The sequence below is a fragment of the Myotis myotis genome, unplaced genomic scaffold, assembly GCF_014108235.1.
Source record: "Myotis myotis isolate mMyoMyo1 unplaced genomic scaffold, mMyoMyo1.p scaffold_m19_p_2, whole genome shotgun sequence".
Taxonomy (NCBI): Eukaryota; Metazoa; Chordata; class Mammalia; order Chiroptera; family Vespertilionidae; genus Myotis; species Myotis myotis.
In genome coordinates this window covers 89,462,962-89,482,088 of record NW_023416324.1, presented here as the reverse complement: position 1 = coordinate 89,482,088, position 19,127 = coordinate 89,462,962, and the positions used below count along the sequence as shown (strand labels likewise).

The window sequence follows — 19,127 nt, the reverse complement described above, 5'->3', positions numbered from 1 at the left end:
GATGGCTGTACAACTGTGAGAAGATGTTTAAAATGATTGAATTGTATACATTAAATCACTGAATTTTGTATTATGTGAATATATCTCAATAAATCTTACCCCAAAAAAGTAACCAGAAGAAATGTAAGCTCCACCTCATCCCCAATATCCTAAGAGAATGGAGGAGCAGTGCTCCCAGGGACACACAGGAGTTCCCTTGTGGGAGGAGCTATGTGTGACCTGTGGGATAGAGAGCTTGGGCATCATTCTGCTTGCCTTGTCTGTCACACCCTTCCCCACCAGGCAGGGACACCTGTGAAATGTGACATGTGAAATGGTCAGCCCGGGATCTGACATACAGGAAGGACTCAATAAATATTAACTCTTATTAAACATCATATTATTATCTCATTCTATGGCATCCTTAATTACATTTCTTCCATTCTTCTAGCTCCCTCTGACCATAACACACACAAGTAAAGGCTCACACTATGAAAATTTATGAAGAGTTTTTTAGCTCTATTTATGATGTGAAAAAATTATAACTTGTTAAAGGAATTTTGAAATTGTCAGGAAATGCCTTATTTGATTAGGATGGGGATGGTCAGGGAGCCTTCTCTTTCAACAGCAGGAATCACAATAGCCCTAGAGCAGGGTTTGATGCTTTGTGCAGGGTGGTTCTTTGTTCTTGAGGCTGTCCTGTGAGTCCAGTTTGGCAGCATCCCTGGTCTCCGCTCACTAGATGCTAGTAGCATTGGTAGCATCCTCCACCAGCTGTGGCAATCAAAAATGTTTCCAGACATTGCCAAATGACCCCTGAGAGGTAAAAATTTCTCTCCCCTCCTCACACACACACATACACACACCTGTTGAAAACCATGGCCCTAAAGGAAGATGTATGTCATAGTAAATTTTGAACTCTCTTTAACATCAGAAGGAAGTAGAATATACTCAGGCAGATCCCAGGCTTAACAGAGAGCACCATTCTGATTGCCCTTTCTGTCATACACTTCTCCACACCCTGTTCCTAAACCCTATTCTTGATCTCTTCCTCTGTACCAACCTAATATCTGCCCCATTCTCCAACACCCCAAAGCATGTCCATAAGCTCTCGCTTTGATACTCAGATCTTTTGTTATCCATCCCAATCATTAGACACCTGAGACCTCAAATAAGTTTCAAGTATGTAAGTTCATAGGGAGCAGAGAAGGGATTACACATGATAGGTGTCTGGCAAGTAGGCATATTTGGGCAGAGCCAAGGAAGGGGGAAGAAGAATGAATGCCATTTATCGAGCAGCTATTTCATCTTTCAGGCTCATTTAGCAGTTTCATATATATTATTTCATTGAGTTTACACAATAACCTAGCATCATGGGCATTTTCCCTTTTTTACAAATAGAGAAATTAAGATTCAGGGAGTGTATGGTAGGTTGCCTGAAAATATGGCTGCCAAAAATACCTCTCATCCCTGATGTGCATGCAGCTTCTCCCATCAAGAGATGGGGGTTAATTTCTCCCTCTTTGAATCTGGGCAGCTTCTGCTTTCTCCCTCTTGGAACTCTATGGCCACCATGCTGTGAGGAAGCCCAAGCTGCCTTCATAGCAAGATCACATGGAGAGAAACCAAGACTATAGTTTGGTTTTTGAATGAAATAACTTGAGTAAGCCCAGGCAAGACCAGCAAAAAAAAAAAAAAAAAAAAAAAAAAGCCAACCCACAGAATCATGAGTATAATACATTTTTGTTTGTTTCAAACCAGTAAGTTTTGGGATAGTTTGTTATTCAGCAATGGTCAGTGGATGCAGGAATTAAATAACTTCTTCAAGATTATACAACTCTAAGCACAGATGAACCAGAACTTAAACATATGTTTGTTTATATCAAAGTTTCTGCTCCCCTTGAAAGTGCACTTATCTATCCTCTAAAATGTAGGACTATCTACTGGGTTGAGGTGAAATAGTGTTGTGATGGTTTAACAGAAAGGGTATCAAGGAAATCAGAAGTTGACAATGTTATACCTCCAAGTAAAAAAATAAGGAAATAATAATTAAAGATAAGATTTGACTGTAGAAAATTTATACTAATTAACTCTATTTATGGGAACTATGTTTATGGCTAATCAATATGCAGCATATATTGTTTAAATATAATTAATTATGGTATGGCAGTAAATTCTAAATATGTGCATATCTACTGCCAAGTTAGTGGCTTTCATCTTTGGAAATGAAAAATTGGTTGATAGGTTAATCCTAAATGTGCCCCTCAATATTTTAGCACCTGATGGCAAAGTCAGAATGCATTGGCTTCCAGATGTAGCACTCACATCAAAAAATATAACTAAACCCAGGATTCTAGTGCCAGCAAGGGAAGTTCCCATAACTTCTGACTGTAAAAACCAGCAGAGATTGTGGCTGAGACTGAGGGCTGCTGGAGTCCTAGACTGTTCAGCTTAAAGGCCTGTGCATGGAGTTATTTGGACTCACTTCCTCAGAGCTCCAGTGCCGGTGTAGCAGCTCAAAAGGCACCAGGGACAAATGGGTAGGAACTGAATTGTCCAGCATCAGTGTGAGAGCTTCATGGCAGCTTTCTCTCAGATAGCAGTGCTGGCAGAAGTCATTGTTCCTTTAATGAGCCCTCTCTCCACAGAGCCTGCACGAGGAGGTGCCATATCTGAGACTCCATCAACCTGGCTCACACTATTTGCCCTGCCCTGGTGATTCCTTGAGACCCTGCCCCACCAACTTAAGGCCCACCCAAGCTGGTTTCAGTGGTTTTTCCACAAATGGCCTATGCTTTAGACTTTCCTAAAAATCTCTCAAATAAGCAGCATCTAGCATATCCTATACCTCTAGCTAACTGGCCCCAGGCCCAGCACTAGCAGAAGCCAACCTTGGTTCAAAACTTGGCCTCACCTGGGCACCTCCAAGCCCAACACAAATAGCAGCCATCTGCAGATTGCTTTGTAGCTCATGTCAGGTAGCTCTGGGCAGAACACAGGCAATGGGTGACCTTGGCCTGTACCACCTGGGAGGCCCCAGAGCCAGAGCACCTGGTGGACAGCTTCAGACAGACCATGTCAAAGCACCACCCACCCACCTTCACAAGCAAAACATTCAAGGGGTGGGCTCAGTGGGCACCAGAGTCTCACTGAAATAAGTCCTGCTCTGTGGGGTGGGCCTCTGCAAAGCTGGTTCCACATGGTGGTTTACAACCAGTTGTTGCAGCCAATTGGCCTTGGGGTAAATCCCTCCCACTGACATGCCAACAACAATCAAGACTGACAATTACTAACATTTTCAAACAACTACAATAGGAGGGTGTATACAGCCTCCTGGGGGGGCGGGGGCATGGTTACCTGGTATACCCAGCTCAGTTGAACAGGGAGGCTGTGTCACAACCCTACAAGACACCTACTACATTAGGCTACTCTACCAAGCCCAGCAGATGTAGCAGCTCTATCTCATACATAGAAACAAACACAGGGAGGCTGCCAAAATGAAGAGACAAGGAAACATGTCCCAAATGAAAGAACATAACAAAACTCCAGAAAAAGAACTTAACAAAATGAAGACAAGCAACCTACTAGAGCAGCGGTTCTCAACCTGTGGGTCGCGACCCCTTTGGGGGTCGAACAACCTTTTCACAGGGGTCACCTAAGACCATCGGAAAACACATATATAATTACATATTGTTTTTGTGATTAATCACTATGCTTTAATTATGTTCAATTTGTAACAATGAAAACACATCCTGCATATCAGATACTTACATTATGATTCATTATAGTTATGAAGTAGCAACGAAAATAATTTTATGGTTGGAGGTCACAACAACAGGAGGAACTGTATTAAAGGGTCGCAGCACTAGGAAGGTTGAGAACCACTGTACTAAATGCAGAGTTCAAAACACTGATCATAAAGGATGCTCAATGAATTTAGGGGAAGAATGAAAATTTCAATAGCCTGAAAAAGGACATGGAAACCTTTAAAAAGAACCAGGAATAATTACTGGAATGAAGAGTAATTCACAGGGAATCAATAGCAAAGTAGATGAAACTGAGAATCAAATCAACAATTTGGAATATAAGGAAGCAAAAAACACCCAATCAGAATAGCAAAAAGAATAAAGAATCCAAAAAATGAGGATAGTGTAAGGAACTTCTGGGATAACTTTAAGCTACCAATATTTGCATCATGGGGGTGGCAGAAGAAGAGAGGGCACAACCCAGGTACATGCCCTTGACTGGGAATTGAACCTCGACCTTTTTAGTATATGGGCCGATGCTCTAACCACTGAGCAACAGGAATCAGGGTATATTTCCGTCTTAAAGTAGACTACAATTCTGTCATATGTCATAGTTTTCCCATATGTGGCCTTGCCAGAGTGTCCTTCATAGAGAGCTAAAGGCAATTTAAAATATCTGCAAGATGCAACATCGGAAGTCTGTGACAGGGGCTGAGTGACCAAAAGACCTCATACTGTTGGAGGTCTCAGACACTCTTGGTCCCTAATAGTGAGGTCTTTAAACTCAGCAATGAGTAATAAAGCAAGATCACAGAATCAGCCAGGTGCATGAAGCTTTTTTAGAAGTTGGTAGAGGCCTCTGTCTGTGCAGGCTTGTTTGCGTGTCATTCTGTTAGGAGGAGAGAGATAGAGAGAAGGGTTCAAAGACCTTTGGCCTTTAAGAGCGGCTGGAGCTCCAGATCAATCTGTTTTTCACTGGTGGTGAATGAACCTTGGATTGATGGGAGGGAGGGGTAGAGGGAGGTGGCGTAGAAGGGGGTGGTTGAAGGGTGGGACGAAGGTAAGGGGGAATATTTCTGTTTCTAGTTAACACTTTGTGTCTACTATATCATTATAGGGGGGAAAATGAAAACTTAAAACAGCCTAAACTAATTACGAGTGGGGAATATGTAAAATGATATGATGCTACGTGGCCCCTGGATAGTGCCTGCTATATTTCTACATGTGACGTGTTATAAATAAAGCCCAAACCAAACCATAAAACTCGAAGAAAAAATGGGGAGGAGAAAAGCTGTTGTTCATCTCTAAAACCCACCCTTGCACACATGCAAAACAGATGAGCTAAAAGAGACCCAACTCAAAGTCATCTCTTCATAATGTAAACCTAAGAATGGTTTCCAGATGGAATCTGAGATATGTAGCTTATCATTATATCAAGGAGCAGACCCACTTCTCACCACATTCAAATGAACCACTGATCCACAAGTCAATACATGGTGAGGTCTGGCCTTCGCAGCTTGCCTGGAATGTTCCTGGACCTGCCACTGTGGTGCCTGGGCTCTACCCTGGGCTAGTCCTTGAAATGACATTAATCAACTTAGAATCAGGCAATGGTTCAGGCTCCTGACAATTCCTAATATTGTCCTGCCTCGTGGTAGCATTCCTCCTGTCTGCCTCCCTCATTTATTTTCTCCAGGCTTGTCAAGTGGGACCGGAAATTACATCAAAATATCATGGTGGCATCTCCAAAGTGTTAGGTTTTCCCTTCCTCTCCAACCCTGAAACTACAGAAAACTCCAAGCAGTGGTAACCTAGGCTGGTAAGTACAGCTGGAAATTTAAAAGAGGTTGAGCATTAGAGGAATTAAAAGATCTTGCTATAAGTGACAGAAAGTCCAAAATGACAGTGGCTCAAACAATAAAGTTTACCCATCTCTCCCAGAAAACCTCACAGTGGAGGCAGACAGTCTATGGCTTATAGAGCCTTCATGAAATTGGCAGGGACTCAGATCTTCCCATCTCAAGGCTCCAATCTCAGCACGTGGTCTCCATACCTTGACCAAGATGGCTGACATCACATCCACATTCCAGCCAAATGAGATCAGTTATTTTTAACATGGTCCCCAGTGAATCACATTTCCTGTGTCATGTCACACACCTTTGCATATCAAGGACACCGCCTCTCCTCCTATTAAGACATGGAGTCTATTTCTCCATCCTTGAATCCAGATTGACGAATACCATTAGGCAGAAGTGATATGGTATGAATCCCAGAGGTTAGGCCTTATGGGTTCTTGAAGCTTCCTCGCTCTCCCTATTAAAACCCTGAGATCACCTTGCTGTGATAAAGCCCATCTAGCTTACGGGAGAATGAGACACCTCACAGAGAACTGAGGAGCCCCAGCTGCCAGACATGGCAACGAGGTCATCTTAGATCCTATGGCCTAGCTGGATGTCCGGTGAGACCAGCAGAAGAAACCACCAGGTTGCCAATGCATAGAATCACAAAAAATAATAAATCATAGTGGTTTTAGCCACCAATTGGAGAGTATTGGTCCACAGCAATAGAAAATTGAAAGAATAGTAAGTGGGAGAGGCAAAGAGCAGTCAAAAACCACGTGCAGTACTCTTTGCTGGAACTTTCCATAGCTTCCAGGCAACACTACTGTTTATGTCTTTTTGCCACAATCAGCTGCGAGGAAGGTTGGGGAGTGTGGTCTTTATTTGGAGAGCCCGGTGGCCAGCTATCAACGGGAGCATCGGTGACTGAGGGGGAACTGGTGTCAGAGTGAACAGCGAGCACTCTGAGAGGGAAGGGAGATTAGGAAACAGCAAATGCAGAGCATTTCCCATGAACATCACAGATCTTCACAAGTTAGGAAAGTGTAACATTCTTTGTTCTTTTAAACCTAAATTCTCCCCAGCTGAACATAAGAGAAGCAAATGAGCACATCTTCCAGAATATGCTACACCTCTGAGACATAAAAGGAACTCAGATTTCCAAGCCCAAGGAAGAGAGGGTAGGAGGAAGATGCAATTGAAGTATAAAGATTAATGTCATGAGGATGCACCAGCTATCCTCAGTCCATGTCGGAAAGCAAATAGTCACTTAAGTTACACCTCAGGAAACATTTCTTGTGCTCTAGGCCATTAGACCCTGAAATGGGTCAACAGTGATATTATGGGAATCATCCTCTTGCTTTTTAAAATTCAGATGAATTCTCCACTGTCTTTGAGACTTTGAAATTCATTTCACCAGATGCATGAGGGAGTGAACTGGAGAATTCTAGAGGTCTCTTTCTGTCTTTCATGCCGTTTGCTGTGTGTTTGTGCAGGTCTACCATAGATACAGCGCAATCTTGGGCTCTCTGGGAATATTAAAAAAGAATACACAACTGCATTCAGAATGCTTACAATCTCCTTAGAAAAGCAGCTTCTCTGGCCTCTCCGTATACAATTCCAAGGAACTTTCTCAGAGCAGCTGGGAGGAGCTGTTCCTATCTCTCCACATGCATTGCCAGGACAGGATGGACGACATTCTCTCTCTGACCTCTGCACAGTCCTTCTTTCCTCTGATAACCTGGAAGATCTCCTAACTTACTGAGCACCCTCTAGCTTTGGTGTACACAAAGACTTTCAGGGGGTACAGCTTAGATGGTCTTAAGAGAATCAACTTCTAGATTTTCATTCTCCGTGTACGCTCTTTCCTAAAGAAGTTGGACTGAGGGGATGATAAAGTTCGCTGCAGTAGCCTTACTCCCACGTTGGAAAAGAAAGGCATACTCCTCCTACGTCTTACCATGGTTCCTTGTCCTATGGTGGGAAAACTCCAGGCCAGCCAAGAAAAGGGAAGCTTCCTAGGATGAGTAATAAAAGGTCCTGTCAACTCCCAGGGCTTCGGGATTTCCCTGGTTTCTACATTTGCTTGTTTGCTTGTTATAGGAAAGCCCATTATTCACACTGAGTATTTGGTCGGTGTTGACATATCTGAATTCAGTTAGATGGTACAGTGAGGAAATGGGAATAAATATGGCTTTTCATTAAAAAAAATTCACCTTATCCTCTTTTTCACCTGTCAAAGAAAGAGAATGACAGCGAAGGGGGTGGGGAGAAAGAGAAAAATCACTGTGCTTGAGGTTAGTCCAATGAGAGCAAATCAAGGAGAACGTCTGTAAAAGTTATTTAATGTTAAAAATAATTTTCCTCACATTTTAAATATAAGAAATTCTTTGCAGTTATTTTTAAAGCTCACCAATAGAAGGTGTCATTAGTTGAGAAGAAACGTATATTCAAATCGCTAAAGCCATATAGCTATAAGAGTTTTATAGTTTTGATCATGCTGGTAATTTTAACTGTAACTGAAATGCTTTAAACAATTTCTAAACTTTTCAAGATACAATAGGTAAAGACCTGAGATTAAAGTTTCATGTGGTTTCTTTCAGGTTTGGTGTGTTGTTTAATAAAATAGTTTATAATGTATTTTTATCAATTTTATTATTATTAAGGGCAGCATTAACCTAATACCAAAACCAAAAAAAAAAGACATTACAAGAAAACTAAAGACCAATATCTCTCACAAACATAGATGCAAAACTCCTCAACAAAATATTAGCAAATAAAATGCAGTGATGTACAAAAAGAATTATGCCCTCAGGTATGCAAGGCTGGTCCAACATTCGAAAATCAATTCATGTAATCATCAACAGAGTAAAAAAGAAAAATCACAAGGTCATATCAATAGATACAGAATACACATTTGACAAAAGTCAACATCCAATCATGATAAAAACTCTCAGTAAACTGGGAATAGAGAACTTCTTCTACTTGATAAACAATCTCTACAAAAAATCCTACAGGTAACATCATACTTAATGGTGAGAAACTTAAAGCTTTCCCACTAAGATCAGGCACAAAGGAAGGATGTCCCCTCATCATTCCTTTTCAACATCATAGTAGAAGTCCTCGCTAATTCAACAAGGCAAGAAAATGAAATTAAAAGTGTGCAGATTGGGAAGGAAGAAATAAAATGTCTCTAAAAATCCATAAGAATTAACAAAAAACACCAACAAAACAAACAAAAATCTCACAAATAAGCAATTATAGCAAGTTTGCAGGATACTAGGTTAATATACAAAAGTTGATCACTTTCCTATATGACATCAATGAACAAGTGGAATTTGAAATTAAAACACAACACCACTTCCCTAGCCGGTTTAGCTCACTGGATAGAGCGTCGGCCTGCGAACTGAAAGGTCTCAGGTTTGTTTCCGGTCAAGGGCACATGCCTAGGTTGTGGGCTTGATCCCCGGTGGGGGACTTGCAGGAGGCAGCCAATCCATGATTCTCTCTCATCATGGATGTTTCTATCTCTCTCTCCCTCTTCCTTCCTCTCTGAAGTCAATAAAAAAAAAAAAAACTAAAAAACAAAACAAAAAACACAACACCACTTATATTAGCAACCCAAAAAATGAAATATTTGTGTAAATCTAACAAAATAGTTCCCTGACTTTGAAGCTCCTTACCCACATCCAGAGATGAGTCTATTTCCTTAAACCCTGAGTCTGGGTTGGCTTTATAACTCGCTTTGGCCAATGGTATGTGACAGAAGTGACAATGGGTTAGCCTTGAAACTGTGCACAAGAGACTTTGCTTGGTCACACCCACTCTTGTGGGACCTGCCCATAAAGAAGCCCTGGCTAGCCCACTGGAGAGTGAGAAACTCCGTGCAGTAGACACAATGCATCCTAGCTAACCAGATGGCTGGCTACAGACAGGTGAGCCAGCCCAGCCAAATCAGCTGAGCTCTTCTAGAATTAAAGAACCACTCAGCCAACCACAGATTCAATCCAGAATGGAAAAAAAACAGAAAACTTTTTTAGACATTTAACAACTTGTCACAGGAAATAAAACAAAAATAACATTGCAATTTATTCACACAGATTTGATAGAGATAATTATGAGACCAATAAAAACTTTCAAGCATCTATACTAATAAAAGCCTAGGTGGTCCTCGTGCCCTCACACGACACCCTCATGTCATCACAAGATGGCTGCCACAAGATGGCCAGCAGGGGAAGGCAGTTGGGGGTGAACAGGCCTGCAGGGGAGGGCAGTTGGGGGTGATCAGGCTGGCAGGAAGAAGCAGTTAGGGGCAAACAGGCAGGCAGGCAGGCAAGCGGTTAGGAGCCAGCAGATCCGGATTGTGAGGGGGATGTTCCAGATTGGAGAGGGTGCATGCCAGGCTGAGGGACACCGCCTGCCCCATGCACGAATTTTGTGCACTGGGCCTCTAGTAAATATATATTACATTAGGCTCTGGCCAATGTGGCTCAGTTGGTTGAGCATTGTACTCTGCACCAAAATATTGCTGGTTTGATTCCCAGTCAGGACAGATGCCCATTTACAGATTTGTTCCCTGGTCAGGGTGCATGCAGGAGGCAACTAATTGATATTTCTCTCTCACATTTATGTTTCTCTCTCTCTCTCTCTTTCTCTCTCCCTTCCTCTCTCTCTAAAAATATCAATAAAATATAAAAATATATATAAGACAAAAATCTGTGGAGAAATAGAATAGAAATAGGAATTCAAGGGAAAAAAAGGAAGATGGAAAATGTCTGAATGCTAAGAACTGTTCATGTAATTTCAAATAAGTATCAAATCATTAGAGCATTTAAATTTCATTGGGCCAATATTTTAAAGTCATATTTTTAAATGTCAACATTTTACAATATGCCCAAAGTTACATACTTAGCAACTATTTAAATTTATGAAAAAAAATTTTAGATGTTGAATTATAAATGTTGGAAGGGAGGTTCAAAATTCCTATAGGACAGTGGTTGGCAAACTGCAGCCCCTTGAGTGTGGCTCTTCCACAAAATACCACGTGCAGGTGCGCATGTACAGTGCGATTGAAACTTTGTGGCCACACTCAAGGTGCCAAAGAGCCGCATGTGGCTCGCAAGCCACAGTTTGCAGACCACCGCTATAGGAGATATACAAGCTAAAATTCTTAAAAACTGCTATTCTAGAAAACCCACTCATGTAGTCCTTATTTAATAGGTAAAATATGATGTATCTATGGTGTATTGCATATGGGTCTCTGTGTAAATGTGTAAATATCCTATCTAATAAAGAGGGGATATGCTAATTGACCCTCACACCGTCACAAAGATGGCAGCACCCACAGCCAATGGAGGGAATATGCTAATTGACTGCCCCACCCTCAAAGATGGCAGCGCCCACAGCCACAAGATGGCCAGCAGGGAAGGGCAGTTGTGGGAAATCAGGCCAGCAAGGGAGGGCAGTTAGGGGCAACCAAGCCAGCAGGAGAGGGCAGTTAGATGTGACCAGTCTGGCAGGGGAGGGCAGTTAGGGGTGACTGGGCTGGCAGGGGAGGGCAGTTGGGGGCAACAGGGCCTACAAGGGAGGGTAGTTGAGGGTGACCGGGCCAGCAGGGAAGCAGTTAAGCGTCGATCAGGCTGGCAGGGGGTGGTTAGGGGATGATCAGGCTGACAGGCAGAAGCAGTTAAGGGCAATCAGGCAGGCAGGTAGGCAAGTGGTTGGGAGCCAGCAGTCCTGGATTATGAGAGAGATTATCCCCCGGATTAATCCCCGGATTATCCCCCAAGGAGTCCCAGATTGGAGTGGGTGCAGGCTAGGCTGAGGGACATCCCTGCCCCCAGTGCACAAATTTCATGCACCAGGCCTCTAGTAAGCTTATATACTAGTACATTCTTATGTATGGATGCATATAGATTTATATTGGTGTGTAATTTTATTCAGAGCTATGTATTTTAATTTAAATGTATAATTTCTCTTTGGCAAGCCAGCCATACCTTTTTGTTTTCTTGAAGAGAGAAGGAATGATGCCTGGTCAAGGAAACTGAGGAAAGGGGAGAGCCTAGGACAGGGGTCGGCAACCTTTTTGTGAGTGAGTGCCAAAACCAGCAAAATCTCTGACTCAAAATTCTTCTGCATGCCAACCCTAATTTTTTGATAACATATTATGCCTACTTGATATCTCTTAAGGTGTACATATGTGAAGAACCTTGAAGAAATAATAAAATTCATTCAAGCGACAAAAACACAGTATATGATGGTGAAAAATACATTTATTTTTTAATGTACACTGATAGTCTGACAGAAAACTTTATGACTCCGTTTGATATTATCAGTGGGACTTTTGCTTCTGCATCACTGATGACAGAGATTTTACATCAGGTTTATATTTCGTGACCTTCAGAGATATGCACAAGCTACTACTTCCATCCATCAGGCTACTCCTATTATCAGACTTAACAAAATTCATCATTGAGAACAGATTCACAAGTATGTGGATGAAACCAAAATACTGGTCGGATCTAGGAAGGAAGGGAAGTTAAGGCAGAGACATAGAAATTACTCTTCCCCTCTCTTGTCAATCCATGTCTATGGTCTTTAAGATAACTTGTTATGTAAAATTATTTATTTATCTAAGATGCACCTACACTGAATTTATCTGAAAAATAAAAAAGTTAATATTAAGAAAAAAATTGTAAACGGAAGATTATAAGAGACGGTTTCGCGTGCCAGCAAAAGTTACTGGCGTGCCATGTTTGGCACCCGTGCCAGGGGTTGCCCACCCCTGGCCTAGGACCCCAGCTGAGAAACAAAGCAGGTTACAGAAAGGAAGGGCATGTTTCCTTCAGAAGATGCTGACTGGCTGGATGCCTATGAGAGAGATCTCAGATAGTCATAGCATCAGGCAACCCATGGTAGTTGTATATGGTGGTGAGCAAGACTGACAGAATCCCATACTCTTAAGGAATTTATATTCCAGTAGGTGTTCAGAAATAAGAAACAGAGACACACAAACAGTTCTGGAAGCCTGGCCAGAGGGACCCTAGATTAAAGTTAGGGAGGACTTTGTTCTCGGATGTTACTGTTACCTATTTAATGCCTCTAAACCCTGTACATGTTGTTCTTCCTGCTGAAAAATGTTCTTTTTTTATTATTACTATTATTACATTTCATTTATTGGAATAGATATATTTACATGGATTTTAAATCAAAATGATAATGATTGGGAAGGCCTGCTCCCACCCTGATCAGTCTTCTCCTTTCCCACTCCCCACCCCACACCCTACTGAAGGTGATCATTTTTATATTTTCTGTTTATCTTTCCTGCAAATACAAGTGAATATGGATATATACACTATCTCCCTGACCCCTTTTCTTACACACAACACAGGCAACTATATATGCTCACTTCTCCTTGCTTTGTTTGTTTGTTTGTTTGTTTGTTTGTTTGTTTAACAATACTTTTTGGAAAGCTTATCCTATCAGTGAGCAGACTTCATCCCCTTTCTCTCTCCAGCTGTATAGCATTCCACCACCGCATGTCCCTGAATTACCCAGCCCTCTATAGATAGACACGTGGGTTCTAAACCTCTGCTACCACAGTGATGCTGCCATGAATAACTATATGTATATCTTTGCATACATGTGCAGACGCCTCTGGGGGTTAAATTCCCAGAAGTGCTGCCCCGCCTTTTCTTCCTGGAAAACTCTTACTCACCTCTGACACCCACGGCCTGTAGAGCCAGACATACTAGTAAGAAGAGGCATGGAAGAGCCACAAGAAGAGGTCTGCCTTCTCTATGGAGCTGGGAGCATCTGGAGGGTGTGGATCTCTCATTGGCATTTGACCCTGTATTCCAATGAATAAATAAATGAAAGAATAGATGGTGTTCAAACTTAGGTTTCTTAAGAAACTCAGAGAGGCAACCCCTCACAGAGAATTGTGCTCTTTCTCCGGGTACCAATTACTATTTATGATGAACTCTACATTTGTATACAATCAAAAAATTAATAACCAGAACAATGAAGGGATTCAGAACATACAGCAAATCCCAATGTCCCACTTTTTATATGCAACTCACTCCGCAATCTCATTCTTCAAAGAGAATTAAGAAAAGTCTTGAGTAGGGGTGCATAAACTACATTTTGACTGTTCTGATGCTGATTTCATTTCTCTTTAGGGCATTAATGGAAGTCATCAAATGAGCAAGTAAATAAGGGAGAAGACAGTTAGAACAACTTTATAGCTGCCTCAGTGTATGGAGAGGCAAAGTACAAGCAAATAAACATGTGGAGTAAGCACTGTTCCATGTTCTTACGTGTATTCTCTCCTTTAATCCTCTCCAAAAACAAATGAAAGTTGCCCAGTTGTTACTATTTATCTTTTTAAAGGTCTTGCACACTTATTACTGAACAATCCTACTACTGCAGAAAAAAATCAACAGAGCAAGATCATGACTCCAATAATTTTCCAATTAAAGTTCCCCAACTGTCCAGACAGTTGATCTTTTCAATCATTTAAAGGTGCAGGCAACCTGGATACAGCATAAATATGTGAGCCATCTCTCATGTGTGAACCCTCATAGACCCAGTTTGGTTCTCCAATGTCTCCTCTTTGAGTTGTACCTGATTTCATTACCAGTTTTCATTCGAATCCATTGGGGAATGGGCCAATTCTGCTTTTGTTTCTTGGCCAGGAACCTCTTAATCCTCAAAGTCTTGTGGAAAGACATGGCGAAGGAGAAGCAAACACATCTCGATGGCGGAGCCAATTATTAATATTATTATAAGTTTGGAAACTGAGGTTCAGAGGGGTTAAGAAACTTGTCCAAGGGCACATAGCCAGCAAGTAGTAGAACTGGAATTTGAAGCAAAGCAATACAACTGGAGACTCTATGTCCTTCATTTCAGTGCTGTTCCTTCATGTGTGCATGCATGTGTGTATTTTCCATGGCATAGTAGTTATGAATGTGCTCATCTTTATTTCAGAAAACCTCAAATAACTATGGTTTGTTACAAATACAAGTTTATATTTCTCTAGCATAAATGAAGAATAATGGTAAGCAGTCTATTATATTAATGTCCACAGTCATCAGGAACCCAGGCTCCTTATCAACATAGAGCTTCTACCTCATAGCCCAAAATGGCTACTGAGCTCCAGCCACCACATCCACATTCCTGCCTAGAGCAAGGAGGCAGGGGAAGTAAGGGTATATCCCCTATCTTTACTACTACGTTTCAGAAGTTGAACATGATACTTCTACTTTTAGTTCATTGGTCACAATTTTACCCCCTAGCCACACCTAGTTCCAAGGAAGGATGGGGAAAATAGACCTTGTTCTATAAAAGCATGCTAAAAATATTGAGTTGTTTTTGTGTGTTTTTTACTAAGAAAGAAGTGAAAAATGGATACTAAGGAATAACTAGCAGATCCTACCACACTCAGTAATAGAGAAGCATAAATGCATGACATCTCAAGGTGAAAAGGGATTTTAAATTTTTCTAGTAAAGTGCTGATCTAATGCTTAAGCATTTGTGCCCATTGGTTGTCTCCTCCCCCGCTTCATAAAAAGAGGCCTGAAGCTACCCCACCTCATGTTTAGTCAATGTTTCTATCAGTTGAACTAACATTCACTTAACCCTATTTTAACCCATTAAAGCCATTCAGAATAATTCTCAAACCCAAGCCCTCCTGCCCTAATAATTCAGATATTTGAATCCCCACCCCCAAAATGTTTCCAATCACCCACTGTGCTTGCAAATATACCTCTTCTGTCATCCTCCCAGTGAGCTCACAGCACCCTTCAGGTGTCTTACCCAGGATTGGACATGAAGTCCTGGGAGCGGCCTTGCACAGTCAGGAGGGGATTACACCTCTCAGATTATAGGTGTCTGCTTACATACTTCTAGAAGGGCTTCTCAGCTTGCTTTAGGATTCTTAACAATTGCTCCACACTTTTAACTCAGTTAGTCTTTACCATCTACTAAAGCTACATATCCCCAATTCAATTTTTTTTACAGTTTATTTTCTGGCTTTGACATAGAACCATAAGAGGCTTTCTATTTTACCTTCTCCTATGTATAGGGCCTCTTGGCTTGAACTTACAAAAACCCCGAGTCTATCAATCAACAGATCATCTATCCCTCCCACCTCCATCGGCAATTTTGGCAATAACTCTCTCTGTACCTTCATTTATGCCACTGAGCAGATCATCCCACAGAGCAAGGCCAAGGCCAATGCAGTGTGCTACACCCTGAAATTCTCCCTCCAGGTGACATTGATCCATTAAGCAGCCCTTTCTGCGGCAACAGGGAAAACTGGTTTAGATGTGTGTTGCTGCCATAGCGACGTCTAAGCAGGCAGCTAAGAGCCCCAGGGACTTGGCTGTTGGCAGCATCTGTTGCCAGAGCTTTCCTTCAACAGTGAGAAGACTTCCCAACCCCTCAGGAGCCAGGACCTGGCTGTTGGGAGATAACCTTCACTCTCACATTCACTCATTCATCTTTCATTTGTAAAACATATTTTGAGGTTTTCCACGAGCCAGAATGCCACGTCCTATGAATAAAGGTCAACAAGACACAATGCCTGCTCTCAAGGAGTTCGTCTAATGGGGAGTAATGTCACAACCAGTTTGACCCTATTAAAACGCGTCAGGTCACACCACTCCTCTGTTCAATACTCTGCAGTGGCTCCCAAGCCCCTCAGAGTAAAGGCCTGGGTCCTTCCCATGGCCCCCACAGCCCCACACGTCTACCCTCCCCGCATTTCCCCCCTAACATCCTCCTCCCTTCTTCATTCTCTCCCCTCCAGCCACCCTGGCCTCATTTTCAAACACACCAGATGGGTGTGTTCCTGCCATCGCATTGCTGTCTAAAATGCTCTCTCCCCAATATTGGCATGGCTCCCTGCCACCCCTCCTTCAAGCCTTTACGAAAAATCACCTCCTCAGTGAGGCCTTCCCGAAAATGTCAACCGTCCCAGTGTGTTCCATATCCTCCTTCCTGGTTTACTTTTCCTCCTTAGCACATCCTGCTCTCTAATATTCTCTGTCCTGCTTTGTCATCTTGTTTGTTTTCTATTTTCCCCACTAGCACGTAAGAGAGCAGCAGGGAGCTTTGGGTTTTTCTTGTTTCACCAACAGCTCTTAGATTAGTGGCTGACACATAGAATGGATGAAATGAATAGAACAATTTCAATATAACATGATACATCACATCAAGTGAGAATTCTGGGATGCCATGCAAGCACATAGAAAAGGCTCCTAACCCAGTCTTGGAAGTGACGAGGCTCTCCTGGGAACTGGAGAATGGGTCACAGCAGGCCAGGTAAGGAGCCAAGAGAAGGTCCTTCGACGTGGTTGGATGTGGCACAGTGGCCAAAGGACTGGAGCCAGAGGAAGAACCTGCAAACCATAAGGTGTTTAGAATCCACTCAGTGGACACGGGGAGTCAGGGGAGCAAAAGGGAAAGTGCCAGTCAGACTTTTACTTTAGAAAAGCCAGGGTGTGGGCAGGGAGGGGAGTCCGACTGGAGGTTGCAGTTGGTAGAATGGTTCAATAACCCATTGAAAGAGGACAAGGGCAGGAGCTAGCAAATGTTTTCTGTAAAGGGCCAGATAGTAAATATCAGGGCACATTAACTCTGCCATTGCAGCCAGAAAGTAGTCAGAGGGAGTATGCAAATGAAGGAACAGGGCTCTTTTCCCTTGAATGTGCTGAGACAATGCTTAAGAGGTAGAGCCCACATAACAGGCGAGGAATCTGCTTTGACAAAGGAAGAGGAGGGGGAAGGAGGACCCCAGTGGGCACTAGGGCACCTGGGAACCTGAAGCAACCAGCGCCCACACCCCAGAGTGGATGGAGGCTGACCTAGGAGAATATGTGTCCATTTGTTTCCAGTTTGAAACATCCCAGAAATCAGTGCAAAGCTGTGCACTGGTCTAGGGAAGAGCAGCTAAAACGGTGAGAGAGAAAGGGTCTCCTTGAATGGATCCGGGGCCTTGAGGGTAGGGATTGATGTCCTTGATGCCCTAGAGACACTGAGAGGCACTCTTTGACCTTTCTCTCCCTCCCAGCCTCCCCACCCCTATGCAGGCTCCTCCCCCACCTCCTTTGCCAGGTTCCCCCAGCGATTCCCAGTCTTCCCTTTCCCCTGAATCCTCTGGAAGACAGATGATGCTGGGAGAAGGTGGCTCAGTGAGCCTCACTGAGGATCAGAAGATAACAGTGTACCTGCATTTGGGGGTGGAGAAATTGCCAAAAGAACAGGCTGACCCTGGAGGTGCGCTGTGTAAGAGGGAGAAATAGGGCGCAGAGATCTTAGGTCTTCCGGGAGGTGAAGAGATGCCAAATTCTCTAACAGCTGTGCATACGACAAAAGGGTGAAAAATAATAAAGTACAGTAAGACAAGATGCCAAGTGAGCCAGCCAGTGGGCTCCGTGGCTGGCTCATTCCACAGCCGCGGGCTCCCTGCCCAGGCAGGCGGACGGGGCAGGAGGGTCTGCTCCCTGAGCACATTCCCAGCAGTGGCTCCTTTTCAACAGTTTTAAAGGTCATATGCTGACATGACAGTTGTGGAACTGTGGTGAAAACGCTCGCAGGAAGCATTGTGCAAGCGACTCTAGAGACCCACAGTCCCCACAGTCCCCACCGACCGAGCGGCCTTCACGTGGGCCTTCCCCGCCTTGCCAAGCTCGCTGTCAGCCCACCTGTGGGGCTTCCCATGCTGCCCTCAGGTGGGAGTCTGGGCAGAGATGCCTCAGGTGCTCTGTGAGGCCCCTGGACAGTGAGGCCGGCAGCCACCGCCTGGGAGCTTCTGGGAGCAGGTACCAGGACAGTGTGCATGGGCTCCTGACTTCTGTCCCACAGTCAGCCTGGGATTGCGCGAGCGAGCCGGCCCCAGCTGACCTTCCACTGCTGGCGACGCTGGGGAGAGCCCACAGCTCCCTGCAACAGCGTTTGAACATAAATGTGCACCACAGATTTTAAAACATGCTAGCGGAGGGTAAAACCAGACTCTCTGCTTGTTTTGGATCCATCTTCTGCTGTACAGGTTTCAAAAGGAGCCCAGATTCTGACCGAACAGGCCATTTTTCTGACTGAACAGACCATTTGCCTGAGCCCCATCTTCAGGACAACCCCACCCCCAGGCCCTCTCACCCTCTGAGCCTCTGCCCACCCTCCCACCAGTCCCCAGGCTTCCTCCTCCATCTCAGGGTTGCCCAGGGGCAGGCACAGAGCTCCTTTATGGACACACAAGCTCCAGTCCTGACAGCCAGAGGCCGCCTGTTTCCTCCGCCCTGTCCTACTCTCTGCATCTGTGAGCCTCCAGGGAAGGCTGGGAGCAGATCTAGGCAGGCGGGTCTCCTTCCAACATCTCAGGAAATGTTAGAACTTACATATCCTGCCCTGGACACACACACACACACACACACACACACACACACACACACACACACACACACACACAACACACAACACACACCCTCTTCTAGTTCTAACCGCAGGCCCCTCTCTGACTGCATTGGGAGGGGTTGGTCAAAGCCCAGATGCATTTCCCCCGGGA

At 43.6% G+C, this 19,127-nt stretch overlaps 1 protein-coding gene across 1 annotated transcript; it reads right to left on the bottom strand.

Annotated features, from left to right (window-relative positions):
- Nucleotides 1-14,142: 14,142 nt before the first annotated feature.
- Nucleotides 14,143-14,295, bottom strand: LOC118675295 (60S ribosomal protein L39-like). The gene has a single exon (XM_036347779.1). It carries the CDS (start codon nt 14,293-14,295, stop codon nt 14,143-14,145), a length of 153 nt encoding a protein of 50 aa, XP_036203672.1.
- Nucleotides 14,296-19,127: the final 4,832 nt, after the last annotated feature.

Bases quoted from the DNA above. Each gene is read 5' to 3' on its own strand.
- LOC118675295 (XM_036347779.1), bottom strand. From the start codon at position 14,295: ATGTCTTTCCACAAGACTTTGAGGATTAAGAGGTTCCTGGCCAAGAAA.